Below are 23,603 nucleotides of genomic sequence, written 5' to 3'. Positions count from 1 at the left end.
GTTACTCTATAAATGAGGAATGCATTTACTCAAATCAACTAACAGATGTATTAGTCACGAATGAATTAACACTCAATTACAGTATACATGAAATACATTATACAGAATAAAAAAGGGTAAATGTGTTACAGAAATAACACTTATATGGGTCTTTTAGAATGACCTTTAAGAGAAAAAGTCTAATGTGTGTCTGTACACACATTGAGCTTGCAAACAAGGCCTCGATGAACCAAAAGAGACTCCAATCTTTTATCCTTGGTAAAACATAAAGTCACCTGAATTAACATTTCTTTGCACTTTTCTGGGGGAAAACAAAAGGAAGGACATCACAACCGGATTCTAATCTAATTATCAAACTCGTAAATGTTAGTGTAACGACAGGGCACCAGGAAGCTGCCCAGTAACCGAAAGGTTGCTGGGTTGAATCCAAGAGCTGACAAGGTAAAAATCTGTCGTTCTGCCCCTGAGCAAGGCAGTTAGCCCACCTTTCCCTGGGCGTCGAAGACGTGGATGTCGATTAAAGCAGCACCCCGCACCTCTCTGATTCAGAGGGGTTGGGTTAAATGCGGAAAAACAGATTTCAGTTGAAGGCGTTCAGTTGTAAAACTGACTAGGTATCCCCCTCCCTTTTCCCTTTTATCTGATAAGCGATCAGTCAATCATACAATTCTGACCAGTCTTTTTGATAAGACATCAATCAGAACATGTACAGTACAACAAGACATATCAAACTGTTCAGCTCTCCAAACATGATAATAATACAATGTCAGGTCCAATTTGAATCGCTTTCAACCTTGAGGGCGGAGGGAACCATGGCTTCTCCTGCACGTCATGGGAATGTCCTGCCCATGGTTGAAGGTGCGAGCAAGGATGTACCTCACTCTTTCAAATGGTAAAACATGGTTATTTCTCGAGATTGAATAAAAAACTACAGAACAAAATACAAAACCCTCCAAACCAAAAAGTCCTGTGGTGTTGATGGTATCCTGAAGGAAATTATAAGATATACAGACCACAAATTCCAATTGGCTATACTTAAACTCTTTAACATCATCCTCATCTCTGGCATCTTCCACAATATTTGGAACCAAGGACTGATCACCCCAATCCATTAAAGTAGATACAATTTTGACCCCAATAACTACTGGGGGATATGCGTCAACAGCAACCTTGAGAAAATCCTCTGCATTATCATTAACAGCAGACTCGTACATTTCCTCAGTGAAAACAATGTACTGAGCAAATGTCAAATTAGCTTTTTTACCAAATTACCATATGACAGATCACATATTCACCCTGCACACTCTAATAGACGAACAAACAAACCAAAACAAAGGCAATTTCACATTTTTTTTGACTCAATTTGGCATGAGGGTCTGCTATACAAATTGATGGAAAGTGGTGTAAAACATACAACAAGTGTGCAGTTAAAATTGGCACAAAACTGACACATTTCTTTCCACAGGGCTGTGGGGTGAGACAGGGATACAGCTTGAGCAACACCCTCTTCAACATATACAATGCATTTGGAAAGTATTCAGACCCCTTCACTTTTTCCACAGGCTTATTATAAAATGGATTGAATAAAAGTAATTCCAGATCAATCTACACACAATACCCCATAATGACAAAGTGAAAGCAGGTTTTTAGAAATGTTTGCAAATGCAGCTCGAAGGAATTGTCCGTAGAACTCTGAGACAGGATTGTGTCAAGATACAGATCTTGGGAAGGGTACCACATTTTTTTGGCAGCATTGAAGGTCCCCAAGAACACAGTGGCCTCCATCATTGTTAAATGGAAGAAGTGTGGAACCACCAAGACTCTTCCTAGAGCTGGACACCCGGCCAAACTGAGCAATCGGGGGAGAAGGGCCTTGGTCAAGGAGGTGACCAAGAACCCAGTAGTCACTCTGACAGAGTTGTTCTGTGGAGATGGGAGAACTTTCTAGAAGGACAACCATCTCTGCATCACTCTACCAATCAGGCCTTTCTGGTAGAGTGGCCAGACGGAAGCCACTCCTCAATAAAAGGCACATGACAGCCCACTTGGAGTTTGCCAAAAGGCGCCTAAAGCACTCTCAGACAATGAGAAGCAAGATTCTCTGGTCTGATGAAACCAAGATTGAACTCTTTGGCCTGAATGCCAAGCGTCACATCTGGAGGAAACCAGACAACACTCATCACCTCACACAGCCAAAATAATGCAAGAGTGGCTTCGGGACATATCTCTGAATGTCTTTGAGTGTCCCAGCCAGATCGCAGACTTGAACCCGATTGAACATCTCTGGAGAGACCTGAAAATAGCTGTGCAGCAACGTTCCCCATCCAACCTGATACAGCTTGAGAGGATCTGCAGAGAAGAATGGGAGAAACTCCCCAAATACAGGTGCGCCAAGTGTCATACATAGTAGTGTCATACATTTGCAAAAATTTCTACAAACCTGTTTTTGCTTTGTCATTATTCAGGTATTGTGTGTAGATTGATGAGGGAAAAAATGATTTAATCCATTTTAGAACAAGGCTGGAACATAACAAAATGTGGAAAAAGTGATTCTACAACCACCTAAAAGGAAACAATTCCCAAACCTTCCATAACAAAGCCATCACATACAGACAGATTAACCTAGAGAAGAGTCGCCTTCAGCAAGCTGGTCCTGGGGCTCTGTTCACATAAACAGACCCCACAGAGACCCAGGACAAAACACAATTAGACCCAACCAAAACATGACAAAAATATAATTACTTGATACTTCGGAAATAATTGACCAATAAAACAGAGCAACATGGAATGCTATTTGGCCCTAAACAGTGAGTACATAGTGGCAGAATACCTGATCACTGTGACTGACCCAAAAAATTAAGGAAAGCTTTGACTATGTACAGACTCAGTGAGCATAGCCTTGCTATTGAGAGAAGCCCCCATAGGCAGACCTGGCTCTCAAGAGTGATACCTAGTGTGTTTTCCAAATGAATGTATTCAACTGAAATGTGTTTTCCACGTTTAACCAGAGAGGTGCGGGGGGCTGCCTTAATTGACATCCCTGTCTTCGGCGCCCGGGGAACAGTGGGTTAACTGCCTTGCTTAGGGGCAGAACGACATATTTTTACCTTGTCAGCTAAGGGATTCAATCCAGCAACATTCCAGTTACTGGCCCAACACTCTAACCACTAGGCTACCTGCCGCCCCAAGAGAAGACAGTATGTGCACACTACCCACAAAATGAGGTGGAAGCTGAGCTTCACTTCCTAACCTCCTGCCAAATGTATGACCATATTAGTGACACATACAGTATTTCCATCAGATTACATAGACCCACAAATAATTCGAAAACATGTCCAATGTCAGGACCCGGTTACGAACCTGGGTCTCCGGAGTGAGAAACAGTCACTTAACCAACTGAGCCACGAATAGTCAGCAGAACCCAGAAGATGAGGCAGACACAGCAGTACTTAAGACGGTGTATTTAATAAAGTAAAAAAGGAGAAGTCCTTCAATACAAAAAATGGCAAATCCAACAGGTGGTAGGAATAGCACAAAAAAGCCTCAAGAGATACTCAAAAACAAAAACAGAATTCCACAAGAGCATCCACCGGAATCGACAAGAATACACAGAACACTAGGGCTGGGTGCTAACATACAAACACAGAGCACAGAACTGAGGGAAACTAAGGGTTTAAATACAATCAGGGAAAACGAGGCACAGGTGCAAATAATAATGGGGAACAAGGGAAAAAACATGAGGTCAAAAAGCACAATGGGGGCATCTAGTGACCAAAACCCGGAACAACCCTGGCCAAATCCTGACATCCAATTTTGATAAATTCACGTCTGTTGGGTGAAATACCACAGTGTGCCATAACAGCAACATGATTTGTGAACTGTTGCCACAAGAAAAGGGCAACCAATGAAGAACAAACACCAATGTAAATACAACCCATATTTATGTTTTTTATTTCCCCCTTTTGTACTTTAACCATTTGCACATTGTTACAACACTGTATATAGACATATGACATTTCAAATGTCTCTATTCCTTTGAAACTTTTGTGAGTGTTTACTGTTAATTTTGTATTGTTTATTTCACTTTTGTTTATTATCTATTTCACTTGCTTTGGCAATGTAAACATATGTTTCCCATGCCAATAAAGCTTGTTGAATTGAATTAAAGCCATTGATCGTGATTGACAACACGGTGTGCTGTCGCCAGCCAGTTGCATATGTAGTCTGTGTCCAGAGTCTAAGAAGGTCATCATCTCTCCCCACTACACTGGCTCTTGTCCTGCAGAGCTGTGTGCTCATCACTGTGTCCTTGTGATGTGTCTGGGCCTGGAGAGAGTCCCTCTGGAGGATGGGAGGAAAGCGGATTAGCGAGTGTCAGAGAGAGCCTCTGTCATACTGCCAAAACACAGTCACTCTGCCAGGACAGGCTTTAACTGAGGGACCCACTATGAAGACAGTAACTGACCCCAATGCAGCAGTAAACAGCCCCTACACTTCTTCTCAGAGGACACCATGTCTTTGGGATTAGAGACTGATAAAAGGACTAGGATGGGCTGGGGCTACAATATGAGGTTTGGAGCAGGGGCTAGGAGATTAGGCTGGGGCTAGGAGATTAGGCTGGGGCTAGGAGATTAGGCTGGGCTAGGAGAGAAGGCTGGGGCTAGGAGAGAAGGTTGAAACTAGGAGATGAGGCTGGAGCTAGGAGAGAAGGCTGGAGCTAGGAGAGAAGGCTGGAGCTGGAAGAGAAGGCTGGAGCTAGGAGAGAAGGCTGGGGCTAGGAGATGAGGCTGGGGCTAGGAGATGAGGCTGGGGCTAGGAGATGAGGCTGGGCTAGGAGATGAGGCTGGGCTAGGAGATGAGGCTGGGCTAGGAGAGAAGGCTGTGGATAGGAGATGAGGCTGGAACTAGGAGATGAGGCTGGGGCTAGGAGAGAAGGCTGGGGCTAGGAGAGGAGGCTGGGGCTAGGAGAGAAGGCTGGGGCTAGGAGAGAAGGCTGGGGCTAGGAGAGGAGGCTGGGGCTAGGAGAGAAGGCTGGAACTAGGAGAGAAGGCTGGGCTAGGAGAGGAGGCTGGGCTAGGAGAGAAGGCTGTGGATAGGAGATGAGGCTGGAACTAGGAGATGAGGCTGGGGCTAGGAGAGGAGGCTGGGGCTAGGAGAGAAGGCTGGGGCTAGGAGAGAAGGCTGGGGTGAAGCTAGGAGAGAAGGCTGGAACTAGGAGATGAGGCTGGAACTAGGAGATGAGGCTGGGGCTAGGAGAGCAGGCTGGAACTCGGAGATGAGGCTGGGGCCAGGAGATGAGGCTGGGGCTAAGAGATGAGGCTGGGGCTAGGAGATGAGCCTGGGGTAGGAGATGAGGCTGGGCTAGGAGATGAGGCTGGGCTAGGAGAGAAGGCTGTGGCTAGGAGATGAGGCTGGAACTAGGAGATGAGGCTGGAACTAGGGGAGAAGGCTGGAACTAGGAGATGAGGCTGGGGCTAGGAGAGAAGGCTGGGGCTAGGAGAGAAGGCTGGGGCTAGGAGATGAGGCTGGGGCTAGGAGAGAAGGCTGGGGCTAGGAGAGAAGGCTGGGGCTAGGAGAGAAGGCTGGGGCTAGAAGAGGAGGCTGGGGCTAGGAGAGGAGGCTGGGGCTAGAAGAGGAGGCTGGGGCTAGGAGAGAAGGCTGGGGCAAGGAGATGGGGCTGGGGCTAGAAGAGAAGGCTGGGGGTGAAGCTAGGAGAGAAGGCTGGAACTAGGAGATGAGGCTAGAACTAGGAGATGAGGCTGGGGCTAGGAGAGAAGGCTGGAACTAGGAGATGAGGCAGGGGCTAGGAGATGAGTCTGGGCCTAGGAGATGAGGCTGGGAGCTGGGGGTTAGGATATACAGTCTCTAGCTGATTGCTGACTTCCTCAGAAGATGACCTTGAATTAGCCTATCCTCTGTCTGTCTCTTTCCAATTCTGCTGCTGCCTTGTATAATTTTCCCTCTCGACTACCTGACTGGTAGGATAATCAGAGGAACAAGGTTCGCCTAGAGATGGTAAAGGAGAATCTACACTGAGACACAGACAGCCCCAGGACCACCATACTGTATGATATAATGATGGTATTGCACAGTAGAGGAGCAATTTATCTACATTTTGACACATTTGGCTTTTTATTTGCGTACTCCTGCACACCTCCTAATGTGTGTCCATATCCTTATAAACCTGTGTGTATGTGTGTTGCAGTGCCACCCTCCTGGTGTTCCTGGTTGACCTGTTGAAGAGCTCGGTGGCGATGCAGGAACAGATGCTGGGAGGGAAAGGATTCCTTGTAATCGGGTTTCTGCTGGAGAAGGTAGAAACTCTAACCAAAACCATAAAGAACACTGGAGATAAGGCATGGACTCTTTGTCATCTTCCATAGTTTTGAATGTATGTCCTGCTTTGCTTTGATGTTGTCTATATGGGTTTTTAATGATCCAATCAATCAAAATCAATCAATTAAATCAATACATCATACCTTGTACCTCAAATGGCATGCTATTCCCCATATAGTGCACTACAGTTGACCAAATCTACAGTGTTTGGTTTGGCCTAATTGTCACGATCGTCGTTTAAATAAGTGGACCAAGGCGCAGCGTGAGTAGAGTTCCACATATTTATTACAGTGAAACTTAAAAACAACAAAGAACTAACGAACGTGCAGTACGTAGCACACATAGGCACTAAACAAAACAATATCCCACAACGCAGGTGGTAAAAGGGACACCCTAAGTATGATCCCAAATTAGAGGCAACGATATTCAGCTGCCTTCAATTGAGAACAATACTCACACCAACATAGAAATATAATAACTACAGAAAAAAAACTAGTCATGCTCTGACCTATTACACCATAGAAATCCCCGAGGGCTCTCTATGGTCAGGGCGTGAAAGTACCCCCCACAAAGGTGCGGACTCTGACCGCAAAAACCTGAACCTAGATGCGGTGGGCAACCAGCATCGGTGGCAGCTCCGGTGCGGGACGTAGCACCGCTCAGACCGCAGATCCGGCCATGAAGCCGGGCTGAGTGCCGTGCCCGGACCGGGCAACAGGGCAGAGGAAGGCTCCGGCCATGGAGCGGGACTGGACTTTGTGCCTGGACTGAGCACCGGTGCAGAGGAAGGCTCCGGCCATGGAGCAGGACTGGATGCCGTGCCTGGATTGAGCACCGGCGCAGAGGAAGGCTCCGGCCATGGAGCAGGACTGGATGCCGTGCCTGGACTGAGCACCGGCGCAGAGGAAGGCTCCGGCCATGGAGCGGGACTGGACACCGTGCCTGGACTGAGCACCGGCGCAGAGGAAGGTTCCGGCCATGGAGCGGGACTGGACGCCGTGCCTGAACTGTGCACCCGTGCAGGAAGCTCCGGGCCGTGAACTGTCGCTGGAAGCTCTGGGCTGTAGACCATCGCTGGAGACTCAGGGCTGGTGACACACTCTTCAGGGTTAGTGCGGGGAGCCGGCACAGGACATACCGGGCTGGGGAGGCGCACTGGAGGCCTGGTGCGTGTAGCCGGCACAGGTTTCACCGGACTGATGACATGCTCTTCAGGGCGAGTGCGCTGCAGAATACACCTAACCAACATCTCTCTGCGATCTCCATCCTCCAATTGCTCCATCGACTCCCAGACGGTCTCTGGCTCTCTCCTCGGCTCAGCCGACCGCCCCCTGTGCCCCCTTCCCCAAAAATAATTTGGGGTTGCCCTTGGGCTGTTTGTGGCTGTGGACCCCGGTGTCATCGCTGTCCTCCTATACTCCTTGGCGATTCCCGCCAAGGAATGGTCTCGCATCCACCCAGTATTTCCTCCCATGTCCAACTCTCCTTTACCTCCTGGGCATGCTGCTTGGTCCTGTAGTGGTGGGATATTCTGTCACGTTCGTCGTAAGAATGAGTGGACCAAGGCGCAGCGTGAGTAGAGTTCCACATATTTATTACAGTGAAACTTAAAACAATAAAGAATTAACGAACGTGCAGTATGTAGCGCACATAGGCACTAAACAAAAGAATATCCCACAACGCAGGTGGTAAAAGGGACACACTAAGTATGATCCCCAATTAGAGTCAACGATATTCAGCTGCCTCCAATTGGGAACCATACTCACACACCAACATAGAACTATAATAACTAGAAAACCCCCCTAGTCCCGCTCTGACCTATTACACCATAGAGAACCCTGAGGGCTCTCTATGGTCAGGGCATGTCACTAATAGAGCTCTGGTCAAAAGGTAGTGCACTATATAGGGAGTAGAGTGCAATTTAAGTTTACCCGTTCTTACTTTCTATGGTGTGCTAGGCAACAGTTGATGACAGTTATTTATAGATTGATATCTTTCAACAAATGTCCTCACTTTACTCCTCACTCTCAGTCCAAGGATATCAGAAAAGGACCAGAATTCGATCCATGGTTCTGAAACAGACAGGGACACAACAGGGCATCAGCCAGTCAGACGGACTGTGTAATGCTGTTTGAAACATGGAGCCCAGTAGGCCTCGGACTGATAAGATCAAACCACAGATCAAAGAACAGAGCAGAGAGGCACAGAGGTGAGGAAGAGATTTGGAAGAAGAATCCACTTTGTGTTTTGAAGGGTATGTCGTCTCACTGCTTCCCCAGCCAGCCGCTGTCAGGTTGTATCCAAAATGGCATCCTATTCCCAACATAGTGCACTTCTTTTGACCAGAGCCCCATGGGGCCTTTTTGGATGCAGACAGACTGTCCTGTAGCATCCTGACATCTATCCATCAGAGTCCTGCAGAGCCCAGATCTCAGGGCCAGGAACAGGTGGCTGTAACAGGGGCCCGACGGGGGAAGCACTTCATCCCTCTCTCTCTCTCTGTCTCTCTCTCTTTCTCTCCTCTCCCTTCCACTGCCAACTCTCACACACTCACACCATCCTACCATCTGGTTTAGATCTGTTTATATCACAGCTAGAATGTTAGGAGAGACTACCTGTACCTGGTCAGGAGACATTTTGACAGACAACAATAATAACAGAAAGACTCCTGGATGCTCAGTCAAATGCTCTCAAACTTGGCTTGTTTGGTGAAATGTCTATACATCCCAGTTGATTACTTCAAAATGGTGAAACTCCTCGATGGCACTGCCCATGCTAAAACAGGCAAGTGAACCCTCTATTCAACTCTATGGTTGGCTTATTATTATTGATTGATTGATTGATTGGTTGACTAGGTTGATTGATTGATTGAATATCCAGTGGTCTGACCATTCCCTGTGCCCTCAGTCCTCCAGGGTCCACATCACTCGTGCGGTCCTGGAGCAGTTCCTGTCCTTCGCTAAATACCTAGATGGGTTAACCCATGGAGCGCCACTCCTCAAACAGCTCTGTGACCACATCCTGTTCAACGCAGCCATCTGGATACACACCCCCGCCAAGGTAAGCCCTGCCCGACACCCCCACCATGGTAAGCTCCATCCCCACACCCCCACCCAATCTGGTTCCACTGGGTCCAGGTAGCTCCATGGTAACCCACCTGAGTTCTGACTCACTGAAGACTGTTTAGAGCATTACTCACTTCTACCATTATCCATTATGTAACACAACAGGGTCCTGATATTAGTGTATATTTTCTCCTCTGTATTGAAGGCTGCACCACTGACTCAGGCTTACTGCCTGCTGTCACAATCAGCTCCTCAACCCTGATAAGTACTGAAAGTCAAAGAGTGAAAACACATAATTACCCGTGAAGAAGAGGATGAGGCGGATCAGAGGAGCTGGGTTGTGTGGAGAATCCATTCTCCTCACTGACACCGCTGCTGGTGGCTCTTATGAATAAACACACAACAGCTGAGGGGAAAAATGTCTCAGGAGTTGTGGTTGAGAGAGTCTCTGGAGGCCGTCCTCAGACCCTCACACACACTCCGTTCACATTGAGCAGAGTGAGAGCGAGAGAGATTGTTGTTCCTGTGTTCCCCGTGGACAATATTGATTATTATTATTTGAATTATGTTAATATTGTAAATATACAAAGTAAACTTTGGCAATATTTTCAATGTTACGTCATGCCGATGAGAGAGGGAGGGAGAACTGAGTTGGAGCACTTTTAGATATCTCCTCTCCGTGAGTCGGAGTACAAGCTGTAGAGGGACTGTGTAGGATTATAGTCCAGTCTATTGCTAATTACAGAGGCTGTATTAATGAGCCTGAACAGAGCACAGCGGAGAGATGGAGAGAGAGGAGAGGGGGGTGATGAGAGGAGGCTATTATTATGGGTTCTAATGAGTGTGATGTATGGTGAGCCACAGCAGCCTGCCTCGCTCTCTGTTCTACACCTGCATGGAGGGTGATGGGCTCAGCTTGAACCTCTTTCATTCCGTTCACAGCCTTAATGTAATACTTTCAGCAGCCTGGAGTGGGTTCTAAATGATTACACCTGATAGCGATATTCATGTAGAATCACTGGGTATAGGTTCATGATTTGTTTGTTTGTGTGTGTGTGTGTGTGTGTGTGCGCGCATTCATGTGTGTGTGTACTCTCCCCTCAGGTCCAGCTCTCTCTGTACACATACCTGTCTGCAGAGTTTATCGGCACAGCAACCATCTACAACACCATCCGTCGTATTGGGACTGTGCTGCAGCTGATGCACAGTCTGAAGTACTACTACTGGACCTGTAACCCTGAGGCCAGCAGTGGGATTACACCTAAAGGACTGGGTAAACACTCACATAACACTCACACACCACTCACACACCACAGGTCCAGAGATGACAGGCATCTCCTCTCTGTGTAGTAACAGGCTGCCATGAGGCGGCTGTCTGCTGTGTTGGAAGTCAAAATCCCCCATCATGTCTTCTTCCTCTCTCAGCTTTTTCCTCTCTGAAACTATTTAGAAGGCTCCGAGGGCCAGGTTCTGATACAGACCTACAGTACATGGTTGGAAGCAGTACTGTATGTATCCTACAGGTCAGGTTAGAACAGTGCTGATGAACCTGGTCTTTGTCTCAAATGGCATCCAATCGGGCTCCAGGCAAAAGAAGTGCACTATGTAAGGAATAGGGTGCCATTTGGACGTAACCACAGGAGAGAAGTGCAGTTTATTCCACAGAGGAAGTAGATGTGTATTAACTGTGTAATGAATAGTTGATGCAGCAGCTTAGCCTCTACTGACAGAGTTCACATGGTTAATGATTGCTCATGAAGCCCAGAAAACAGCAAGCAGCATGAACATTAATCAGCAGTAGGCTGGAGAATGTTGCCAGAACTACAGACTAGTCCTATATGAAATATTGAGGAGAGCTACAGTACAGATCTATGTGAAGTAGGATACTGAGTGTGTTTGTCTGTTGAAGGGAGAGTTATATATATAGACAGCTCTGGAACGTTCTGCTACGTTTCTATTCTGATCTGGGGAAGGGTTTGGACATTCTGGGCAGTTTTTACTGATGTTGATGAATAATAGATATTGTGTTATAGATTGCTTGTTTTGGTTGTTCTTACTAATGTCATGGCCTGTTTTGCTTTAGTATGTGTTGCAAAACAGTGAGACAAACAGTACTAGTGTATAAGATATTTATTGAAGTTCGTGCCATGTTCTGTTTGTTGCAGTTTGTAGCCATGTTCTGTTTGTTGAAGTTCGTAGCCATGTTCTGTTTGTTGAAGTTCGTAGCCATGTTGTTTATTGAAGTTCGTAGCCATGTTCTGTTTGTTGAAGTTCGTAACCATGTTCTGTTTGTTGTAGTTCGTAGCCATGTTCTGTTTGTTGAAGTTCGTAGCCATGTTCTGTTTGTTGAAGTTCGTAGCCATGTTCTGTTTGTTGAAGTTTGTAGCCATGTTCTGTTTGTTGAAGTTCGTAGCCATGTTCTGTTTGTTGAAGTTAGTAGCCATGTTCTGTTTGTTGAAGTTAGTAGCCATGTTCTGTTTGTTGAAGTTCGTAGCCATGTTCTGTTTGTTAAGGTTCGTAGCCATGTTCTGTTTGTTGAAGTTCGTAGCCATGTTCTGTTTGTTGAAGTTCGTAGCCATGTTCTAGTTGTTGAGGTTCGTAGCCATGTTGTTTATTGAAGTTAGTAGCCATGCTCTGTTTGTTGCAGTTAGTAGCCATGTTCTGTTTGTTGAAGTTCGTAGCCATGTTCTGTTTGTTGAAGTTCGTAGCCATGTTCTGTTTGTTGAGGTTCGTAGCCATGTTCTGTTTGTTGAGGTTCGTGGCCATGTTGTTTATTGAAGTTAGTAGCCATGTTCTGTTTGTTGAACTTCGTAGCCATGTTCTGTTTGTTGAAGTACGTAGCCATGTTCTGTTTGAGATTCGTAGCCATGTTGTTTATTGAAGTTAGTAGCCATGTTCTGTTTGTTGAACTTCGTAGCCATGTTCTGTTTGTTGAACTTCGTAGCCATGTTCTGTTTGTTGAAGTACGTAGCCATGTTCTGTTTGAGGTTCGTGGCCATGTTGTTTATTGAAGTTAGTAGCCATGTTCTGTTTGTTGAACTTCGTAGCCATGTTCTGTTTGTTGAAGTTCGTAGCCATGTTCTGTTTGTGAGGTTCGTAGCCATGTTGTTTATTGAAGTTAGTAGCTATGTTCTGTTTATTGAAGTTAGTAGCCATGTTCTGTTTGTTGAAGTTCGTAGCCATGTTCTGTTTGTTGAAGTTAGTAGCCATGTTCTGTTTGTTGAAGTTAGTAGCCATGTTCCGTTTGTTGAAGTTAGTAGCTATGTTCTGTTTGTTGAAGTTAGTAGCCATGTTCCGTTTGTTGAAGTTAGTAGCCATGTTCTGTTTGTTGAAGTTAGTAGCCATGTTCTGTTTGTTGAAGTTAGTAGCCATGTTCTGTTTGTTGAAGTTAGTAGCCATGTTCTGTTTGTTGAAGTTAGTAGCCATGTTCTGTTTGTTGAAGTTAGTAGCCATGTTCTGTTTGTTGAGGTTCGTAGCCATGTTCTGTTTGAGGTTCGTAGCCATGTTCTGTTTGTTGAGGTTCGTAGAACCTGGAGGTTACGTTATGATCCTTCTATTTCCATTAGATCTGTTTTTCCTTTGTCTCAGAGCATTCTGGTGTTGCCTGTAGATAGGGAGAGGGAATGGGAGGGAGAGGGAGATAGATAAAGGGAAAGGGAGATGGGGAGAGAGCTAGTAGATAATCAAGTGTTCAATTATAAGAACAAAGAGATGGTGGTTGGAACAGAGCTGCTGCTGCAGGTACACTCTGGCTACATCCCAAATGGCACCCTATTCCCTATATAGTCCACTACTTTTGACCAGGGCCCTTAGTCCACTACTTTTTAGCTATGTATGGAATGGAATGTAGGTAATAAGGTGCCATTTGGGACGCAGACGCACTTTGTCTCTGGAAATGTTGCTACTGGTTTCTCTGGGAGTCTGTAAATAGAGAGCCATCAAATTAAACCAATGCATCAACCTCTCACACACAGCCACTGCAGTGCAAGCTCAATTTCTCTCAATCCCTAACATGCGCTCGCACACACACACAATCTCTCTCTCTCGCCCTTGTACTCTCTCTCTCGTTCTCGCTCTCGTGCTCTGTCTCTCTGAATTATTCTGTTAGACACACAGTCTGTTGGTCCTGCTCCACTTATGTAGTCACATCCTCTGAAGTCACATTTCTAATTTCAGGTCACACTCCCAGCGTCTGGAACTGATCCATTTGGATAAGAGCCGTAACAATATTTCTACATTCCAAGTGGCACCCTATTCTCTACGTAGTGCACTACTTTGACCAGAGCCATATAGGGCACTATAAGGATTAGGATGCCATTTTGGACACAGACAATATTGTCTCATCTTGCACATGGCTGAGAACCTGTGTATCCTCCCAGTGAAAACATAGAGTATTGATCAACCCTGTGAAATATTATCCAAAGCTATTACTGCCTGCTTTATCTGAACCAAGCCAAGGGTGAAAGTAAAATTAGTTCAATTTCCTAAGTCTCTATAATAGGATGTGTGTAGGAAGCACACTGTCATGATTGCTATGGATTAATTACCAGTCCAGTCACACTGACTCACTGTAGCGAGGAGGAGAAAAAGGATTTCTGCATTAATAACACAAACATAAATCATTTATCAATAGTGAACCTTATACTCCTCCTGCCCAATACGCCTGGGGCAGGTTGACTGAACCAACCAATGAGAGCCTGAGGATCAACAGTCCATGAATGTAATTGGTTGTGATTAAGTTGGATGCAGCATGTGGATGCAGCTGTGTTGTTAAGGATGCTGTTATCTACGACTTGTTCTGTCCCTGTACTGTGTTCTCAGATGGCTCTCTATTAATCAGTCTGACGAGGAGCTGAGGGAGCCTGTGTTGAAGGGGTTCCATTGATTTCTGAGGGGAAACCGGACAGTCAGATGTTGTGTTACATTGTGTCTGACAGCAGAGGACTATCCTCACTCTGGGAGATACATTCTCATATGTCTTGTGTAAATGAAAGCTTGGTGTTATTGATATCTCTGTGGCAGAAACCTGTCTACGTACACTATATGTAGAACAGTATGTTGACAACCTTTCAAATGAGTGGATTCGGCTATTTCAGCCACAACCGTTGCTGACAGATGTATAAAATGCAGCACACAGCCTTGCAATCTCCATAGACAAACATTGACAGTAGAATGGCCTTACTGAAGAGCTCGCTGACTTTCAATATGGCACCGTCATATGATGCCACCTTTCCAACAAGTCAGTTTGTCAAATTTCTGCCCTGCTAGAGCGGCCGTGGTCAACTGTAAGTGCTGTTATTGTGAAGTGGAAATGTGTAGGAGCAACAACGGCTCAGCCGTGAAGTGGTAGGCCACACAATCTCACAGAACGGGACCGCCGAGTCCTGAGCATAGTGCTGGGTCTCGACCCCACCCTGTGCAACTGGGTACTGGACTTCCTGACGGGCCGCCCCCAGGTGGTGAGGGTAGGCAACAACATCTCCTCCCCGCTGATCCTCAACACTGGGGCCCCACAAGGGTGCGTTCTGAGCCCTCTCCTGTACTCCCTGTTCACCCACGACTGCGTGGCCACGCACGCCTCCAACTCAATCATCAAGTTTGCGGACGACACAACAGTGGTAGGCTTGATTACCAACAACGACGAGACGGCCTACAGGGAGGAGGTGAGGGCCCTCGGAGTGTGGTGTCAGGAAAATAACCTCACACTCAACGTCAACAAAACTAAGGAGATGATTGTGGACTTCAGGAAACAGCAGAGGGAACACCCCCCTATCCACATCGATGGAACAGTAGTGGAGAGAGTAGCAAGTTTTAAGTTCCTTGGCATACACATCACAGACAAACTGAATTGGTCCACTCACACAGACAGCATTGTGAAGAAGGCGCAGCAGCGCCTCTTCAACCTCAGGAGGCTGAAGAAATTCGGCTTGTCACCAAAAGCACTCACAAACTTCTACAGATGCACAATCGAGAGCATCCTGGCGGGCTGTATCACCGCCTGGTACGGCAACTGCTCCGCCCTCAACCGTAAGGCTCTCCAGAGGGTAGTGAGGTCTGCACAACGCATCACCGGGGGCAAACTACCTGCCCTCCAGGACACCTACACCACCCGATGTTACAGGAAGGCCATAAAGATCATCAAGGACATCAACCACCCGAGCCACTGCCTGTTCACCCCGCTATCATCCAGAAGGCGAGGTCAGTACAGGTGCATCAAAGCTGGGACCGAGAGACTGAAAAACAGCTTCTATCTCAAGGCCATCAGACTGTTAAACAGCCACCACTAACATTGAGTGGCTGCTGCCAACACACTGACACTGACTCAACTCCAGCCACTTTAATAATGGGAATTGATGGGAAATTATGTAAATATATCACTAGCCACTTTAAACAATGCTACCTTATATAATGTTACTTACCCTACATATTCATCTCATATGCATACGTATATACTGTACTCTATATCATCGACTGCATCCTTATGTAATACATGTATCACTAGCCACTTTAACTATGCCACTTTGTTTACATACTCATCTCATATGTATATACTGTACTCGATACCATCTACTGTATCTTGCCTATGCTGCTCTGTACCATCACTCATTCATATATCGTTATGTACATATTCTTTATCCCCTTACACTGTGTATAAGACAGTAGTTTAGGAATTGTTAGTTAGATTACTTGTTGGTTATTACTGCTTTGTCGGAACTAGAAGCACAAGCATTTCGCTACACTCGCATTAACATCTGCTAACCATGTGTATGTGACAAATAAATTTGATTTGGGCTGCAGCTGTAATCAATAACCAACCGTCTGTAGCGTGTCATATCTCATATCTGCTCAGTCATCTGGGTTTGGCAATGTTATGCATACAGCACCCTGTTGACGTGTACTGCGCTCTGTACATTTCTGATAGCGATGGATCGTTTCTGAGATGTGAAGTCAACATCAGACTTGTGTGTATGTGTGTGTGCACGTTACTGATCCCAGTGATTCGGTCTGTGTTTGTCCTCAGATGGTCCAAGGCCCACCCAGCAGGAGATCATCTCTCTCAGGGCTTTCATGTTGCTGTTCCTCAAACAACTCATCCTCAAGGTACTGCACACACACACACACACACACACACACACACACACACACACACACACACACACACACACACACACACACACACACACACACACACACACACACACCAAAACAGTTTATCTCCACCAGAAAGGCATCATGGGTAATTGCTCTGGAACCATTATAGTCCAATCAGCATGCAAGTTCAGGTCCATCCGTGTCGTGTTCAAATCAATTGCTTAGCTTCAACAACATGGCAGCAGGCTCCATTTCTGCCACAACTACCACCCCCAGCAGCCTCGGCCTGCAGCCACTACGGAAATAAGCAGAATTTAAACAACGGAGGGAAAATAAACTGGCTACTAATTAAAATATCTACAATCCTGAACAGCATCAGCTACATGCGTGCACACACACACACACACACACACACACACACACACACACACACACACACACACACACACACACACACACACACACACACACACACACAGCTCAAACAGCTCAAACAGCAATTAACTTCCAATCTGTTCCTGCAGAGACTCTGGTTCCTCCTCAGATGTGTTTAAACTTTACATCACTGTAAACAACAACAGGAGACTGGGGAACGAACACTGAACGTGCTGCAATATTATAGTAATTTCACAAACCAGCATTTGTCAACTGGTTCCAAAATTAGAATCATTCTCCATCAACAGCATAGCTCATGCCTACTTTTATCTCCTGGATACTGGCATACAAACACTCTGCCGTTAGCTTCAGTATATAGCAGACCTGCCAGTGTTTACTAAGCAATCTAAGGCAGTTTCCCATCTGTTTCTGTTAATAGTAGGAACACATAGTTTCTTTGGTCAGTGTGAAAACGTGTGTCATTTCTTAGGACCGAGGTGTGAAGGAAGATGAGCTGCAGAGTATCCTGAACTACCTGCTCACCATGCATGAGGTGAGTTTCAAGCCCCCATGGTTCTGTGCTGTTAAAAATATTTTTTACCGTTATTTAACTTGGCAAGTCAGTTAAGAACAAATTCTTCATTATAATGACGTCTTATCCTGGCCAAACCCTGAATACGCTGGGCCAATTGTGCAGCTCCTTCAGAATCACGGCTGGATGGGATTTAGCCTGGTTTTGAACCAGGGACTGCAGTGACAGCTCTTGTGTCTTAGACCACTGCACCACTCAGGAGCTGTAGTTGTGTAGGGTTGTGAGGTCTGTCCATTGATGATGGTCTGTCCATCTACTGTATGGAGCTGTAATCTCTCTCCATCTCCATAATCCATCTCTCTCCCTGTCTCCCTTTCTCTATCCCTCTCTATCTCTCACCCCCTCTCTCTCCCCTTTTCTCTCCCTCTCCATCTCTCACCCCCTCTCTCTCCCTTTCTCTATCCCTCTCCATCTCTCACCCCCTCTCTCTCCCTTTCTCTATCCCTCTCCATCTCTCACCCCCTCTCTCTCCCTTTCTCTATCCCTCTCCATCTCTCACCCCCTCTCTCTCCCTCTCTATCTCTCACCCCCCTCTCTCTCCCTTTCTCTATCCCTCTCCATCTCTCACCCCCTCTCTCTCCCTTTCTCTATCCCTCTCCATCTCTCACCCCCTCTCTCTCCCTCTCCATCTCTCACCCCCTCTCTCTCCCTCTCCATCTCTCACCCCCCTCTCTCTCCCTTTCTCTATCCCTCTCCATCTCTCACCCCCCTCTCTCTCCCTTTCTCTATCCCTCTCCATCTCTCACCCCTCTCACCCCCTTTCTCTATCCCTCTCCATCTCTCACCCCAACTCTCTCCCTTTCTCTATCCCTCTCCATCTCTCACCCCCTCTCTCTCCCTTTCTCTATCCCTCTCCATCTCTCACCCCCCTCTCTCTCCCTTTCTCTATCCCTCTCCATCTCTCACCCCCCTCTCTCTCCCTTTCTCTATCCCTCTCCATCTCTCACCCCCTCTCTCTCCCTTGCTCTATCCCTCTCCATCTCTCACCCCCCTCTCTCCCTTTCTCTATCCCTCTCCATCTCTCACCCCCTCTCTCCCTTCTCTATCCCTCTCCATCTCTCACCCCCCTCTCTCCCTTTCTCTATCCATCTCCATCTCTCACCCCCTCTCTCCCTTCTCTATCCCTCTCCATCTCTCACCCCCTCTCTCTCCCTTTCTCTATCCCTCTCCATCTCTCACCCCCTCTCTCTCCCTTTCTCTATCCCTCTCCATCTCTCACCCCCCTCTCTCTCCCTTTCTCTATCCCCTTCTCTTTTTCTTTTTCTAATTACCCTCTCTCTCTCTCTCTCTCTCTCTCTCTCTCTCTCTCTCTCTCTCTCTCTCTCTCTCTCTCTCTAGGATGATAATATCCATGATGTTCTTCAGCTGGTAGTGGCTCTGATGTCAGAACACCCAGCCTCCATGATTCCAGCTTTCGACCAGAGGAACGGCATACGGTACACACACACAGCCCTTGGGGAACAAAGCCCCCTTTCGGTTGATGCACAAAATGCATGTAATAACATCACATCTCTAACACTGGAGCCAGTGTTGTGAATCTACATGATACCTGTTGAATAATTCACATATTCTGTAAGAAAAAATCTACATAGAAATGATATGATATTAACATATTCATTTTTATTTCAGACACTGATGATCAAACATACTGTATGCCCTGTGTATTCTATGAAATATACATGTATATCAGCCACTGACTCCTGCAGAGTTCTCAGAATCTTTACTGCAGGAAATGGAATGGCTCAGTTTTGATCAGGATTTAATTTAGTCGTCACTCCGACACACAGACTCGGAGGTCTTTCCCTGCACACTCGACTAGTTCAGCCTGGTTTCATTGTCTGCGTCCCACCACTCCATTCCCTTTATAGTGCACTATGACCAGAGCCTATAGGGGACACAATCATTAACATGTCTACATGTGACTCATATGTCTTCTGTCCTGTTCCAGGGTGATGTACAAGCTGCTGGCCTCGAAGACTGAGAGCATCAGAGTCCAGTCCCTCAAAGTCCTAGGATACTTTCTCAAACACCTGGGACACAAGTGAGTTATTATCCCTCCCTCCCTCCCTCCCTCCCTCCCTCCCTCCCTCCCTCCCTCCCTCCCTCCCTCCCTCCCTCCCTCCCTCCCTCCCTCCCTCCCTCCCTCCCTCCCTCCCTCCCTCCCTCCCTCCCTCCCTCCCTCCCCCTCCCCCCAAGGGAGGTCTGGATCTATGAAAGACATTCTCTTCTCCCGTCTTCTCTTCTTCCCTTCTCCCCTCTTCTCTTCTTCTGTTCACACCTCTTCCCTTCTTCTGTTCACACCTCTTCCCTTCTTCTGTTCACACCTCTTCCCTTCTTCTGTTCACACCTCTTCTCTTCTTCTGTTCACACCTCTTCTCTTCTTCTGTTCACACCTCTTCTCTTCTTCTGTTCTCCCCTCTTCTCTTCTTCTGTTCAGACCTTTTCTCTTCTTCTGTTCACACCTTTTCTCTTCTTCTGTTCACACCTTTTCTCTTCTTCTGTTCACACCTTTTCTCTTCTTCTGTTCACACCTTTTCTCTTCTTCTGTTCACACCTTTTCTCTTCTTCTGTTCACACCTTTTCTCTTCTTCTGTTCACCCCTCTTCTCTTCTTCTCTTCACCCCTCTTCTCTTCTGTTCACACTTCTTCTCTTCTTCTGTTCACACTTCTTCTCTTCTTCTGTTCACACTTCTTCTCTTCTTCTGTTCACCCCTCTTCTCTTCTTCTCCCCTCTTCTCTTCTTCTGTTCACACCTCTTCTCTTCTTCTGTTCACACCTTTTCTCTTCTTCTGTTCACACCTCTTCTTCTGTTCACCCCTCTTCTCTTCTTCTGTTCACACCTCTTCTTCTGTTCACACCTCTTCTCTTCTTTTGTTCACACCTTTTCTCTTCTTCTGTTCACCCCTTTTCTCTTCTTCTGTTCACCCCTCTTCTCTTCTTCTGTTCTCCCCTCTTCTCTTCTTCTGTTCTCCCCTCGTCTCTTCTTCTGTTCTCCCCTCTTCTCTTCTTCTGTTCTCCCCTCTTCTCTTCTTCTGTTCTCCCCTCTTCTCTTCTTCTGTTCACACCTCTTCTCTTCTTCTGTTCACACCTCTTCTCTTCTTCTGTTCACACCTTTTCTCTTCTTCTGTTCACACATTTTCTCTTCTTCTGTTCACACCTTTTCTCTTCTTCTGTTCACACCTTTTCTCTTCTTCTGTTCACCCCTCTTCTCTTCTTCTCTTCACCCCTCTTCTCTTCTGTTCACACTTCTTCTGTTCACACTTCTTCTCTTCTTCTGTTCACCCCTCTTCTCTTCGTCTCCCCTCTTCTCTTCTTCTGTTCACACCTTTTCTCTTCTTCTGTTCACACCTCTTCTTCTGTTCACCCCTCTTCTCTTCTTCTGTTCACACCTCTTCTTCTGTTCACACCTCTTCTTCTGTTCACACCTCTTCTCTTCTTTTGTTCACACCTCTTCTCTTCTTCTGTTCACACCTATTCTCTTCTTCTGTTCACACCTCTTCTCTTCTTCTGTTCTCCCCTCTTCTCTTCTTCTGTTCACACCTCTTCTCTTCTTCTGTTCACACCTCTTCTCTTCTTCTGTTCACACCTCTTCTCTTCTTCTGTTCACACCTCTTCTCTTCTTCTGTTCACCCCTCTTCTCTTCTTCTCTTCTCCCTTCTTCTCTTCTTCTTTTCTCACCTCTTCTCTTCTTCTCTTAAAATATGTTTTGTCTGAAGCGTAAAACTGTCATCCAGGGACTTCTAACAGGGTTACTGTGTGTGTGTGTGTGTGTGTGTGTGTGTGTGTGTGTGTGTGTGTGTCTGTCCACAGAAGGAAGGTTGAGATCATGCACACACACAGTCTCTTCACTCTCTTGGGGGAGAGGCTGATGCTTCACACTAATACTGTGTCAGTGACCATCTACAACGCGCTGTACGAGGTACATTCTTCTCTGTAACTTCTCTATAACTACACACACACTTCTTCTTCGGGGATCTCTCGTAGTCCAGTATGTTTTCCCTCCAGGTGCCACGGCTCCGGGTTGCGTTATGGGTCTGGCTTTGCCATGGGTCCTGAGATGGCTGAACAGGCCAATCCGTGACCTGCAGATCTTGTGGCAGTGGGGTCAGGGATGGTTATAGCCTCGTGCTGATAATCTCCTATAACCTCATTATGTCCACCCCCTTGTCCTATTAGAAGCAGAGACAACCTTGGTACATCCCAAATGACACCCTATTCCCTATTTAGTGATTGTCTGTGTTCTTCCCATCAGATCCTGACAGAGCAGGTGTGTACCCAGGTCGTCCACAAACCCCACCCTGAACCAGACTCGACAATCAAGATACAGAACCCCAGTAAGTTTGTCTGCTGTCCCTCTGAATGTTATTGTAGTCAAGTCAAACTTTATTTAAAGTGCAGACTTAGCAAAGTCGTGTGTGTGTGTGTGTGTTCCAGTGATCCTTAAGGTAGTAGCGACCCTGTTGAAGAGCTCGTCCCCCAGCGTTGAGCTGATGGAGGTTCGACGTCTCTTCCTCTCAGACATGATCAAACTGTTCAGCAACAGCCGCGAAAACCGACGGTGCGGACACGCATGGACATGCACGCAAGCTCATACACACACACACACACACACACACACACACACACACACACACACACACACACACACACACACACACACACACACACACACACACACACACACACACGCATGGACATGCACGCAAGCTCATACACACACACACACGCATGGACATGCACGCAAGCTCAAACACACACACACACACACACACACACACACACACACACACACACACACACACACACACACACACACACACACACGCATGGACATGCACGCAAGCTCATACACACACACACACACACACACACACACACACACACACACACACACACACACACACACACACACACACACACACACACACACACACGCATGGACATGCACGCAAGCTCATACACACACACACACACACACACACACACACACACACACACACACACACACACACACACACAGTCACTCTATAATTTACAGCTGTGTCATGACTCTTTCCCAGCAGCGACTGGTATTAGTGATAGTGATACTGGTGGTATCACCAATCTACACACTATTGTTGTCTAACTACTGACTATATAACAAAGCATCAGATCATTTCACTAATTTACATAATAGAAGGTGATCAGAATGAATTGTGACTGTTTCACTGATAGAGTGGCTGGTGATCAAGTCACATTAGAACCGAGCAACAATCAGAGGGAGTACTTGAGAATATGCTGTTGGCCTACAGACCGACTTTAACTTAGACTACTGACTATGTAGCCATGGTCTCTCCTGCTGTTTGCTCTAGTAGTGAGAAACGTATTGATAATAGTTGTAATAGTATATATTATTGTTCTAGGTGTCTGCTGCAGTGTTCAGTATGGCAGGACTGGATGTTCAGTCTGGGCTATATCAACCCTAAAAACCCAGAGGAACAGAAGATGATGGAGATGGTCTATAGCCTCTTCAGGATCCTGCTCTACCATGCTATCAAGTATGAGTGGGGAGGTTGGAGGGTCTGGGTGGATACACTCTCCATCGCTCACTCCAAGGTAAGACTCAGCGGCTGTCTGCGTCCCAAATAGCATATAGTGCACTACTTTTGATCATGTCTCTCCCTCTCTATATGGTAACCTACACGAGGCACATATGGAGAACCTTGCTGAGATGAGCTTGATTATTAGTTCTAGGTGATTAATTATAGATAATATTATTGATAATGTCTGTTCTATACTGTAGGTAACATACGAGGCCCATAAGGAGTACCTGGCTAAGATGTATGAGGACTACCAGCGTCAGGAAGAGGAGAACATTAAGAAGGGGAGGAAGGGTCTGGTCAGCACCATCTCAGGCCTGCAGGACCTCCAGGCCGGGGGCATCCAGGGGAACATGGAGATCAGAGAGATAGACTCCCAGACACAGACCCCGGAGAGCGAGGCCGACTACCCCGAGACCCCCGGCCACCCCCGGAACACACCGTCAGAGGGGAAGACAAGGGAGGAGGGGGGGCTCGGGGGGACAGGGAGGACGGGGTCAGGGGTCAGAGTGGAGGTTCATGACCTGTTGGTGGACATCAAGGCTGAAAAGGTATGGTGTCTCC

General features: G+C 46.6%; 1 protein-coding gene across 1 annotated transcript in view; it reads left to right on the top strand.

Annotated features, from left to right (window-relative positions):
* LOC135553390 (neurobeachin-like) overlaps nt 1-23,603 on the top strand; it is a 334,327-nt gene that overhangs the window by 81,818 nt on the left and 228,906 nt on the right. Inside the window, exons 11-22 of the mRNA XM_064985529.1 lie at nt 6,206-6,314; nt 9,244-9,396; nt 10,506-10,674; nt 16,423-16,502; nt 17,359-17,421; nt 18,799-18,896; nt 19,409-19,501; nt 21,271-21,379; nt 21,713-21,794; nt 21,895-22,018; nt 22,863-23,055; nt 23,243-23,590. Coding sequence (XP_064841601.1) covers nt 6,206-6,314; nt 9,244-9,396; nt 10,506-10,674; nt 16,423-16,502; nt 17,359-17,421; nt 18,799-18,896; nt 19,409-19,501; nt 21,271-21,379; nt 21,713-21,794; nt 21,895-22,018; nt 22,863-23,055; nt 23,243-23,590 — 1,621 coding nt within the window. The remainder of the gene's footprint in view (nt 1-6,205; nt 6,315-9,243; nt 9,397-10,505; nt 10,675-16,422; nt 16,503-17,358; nt 17,422-18,798; nt 18,897-19,408; nt 19,502-21,270; nt 21,380-21,712; nt 21,795-21,894; nt 22,019-22,862; nt 23,056-23,242; nt 23,591-23,603) is intronic.

This window comes from Oncorhynchus masou, chromosome 13, assembly GCF_036934945.1.
Source record: "Oncorhynchus masou masou isolate Uvic2021 chromosome 13, UVic_Omas_1.1, whole genome shotgun sequence".
NCBI classification, from domain to species: Eukaryota; Metazoa; Chordata; class Actinopteri; order Salmoniformes; family Salmonidae; genus Oncorhynchus; species Oncorhynchus masou.
Note: the sequence above shows the minus strand (reverse complement) of the source record. Positions and strands in the feature narration are given on the sequence as shown.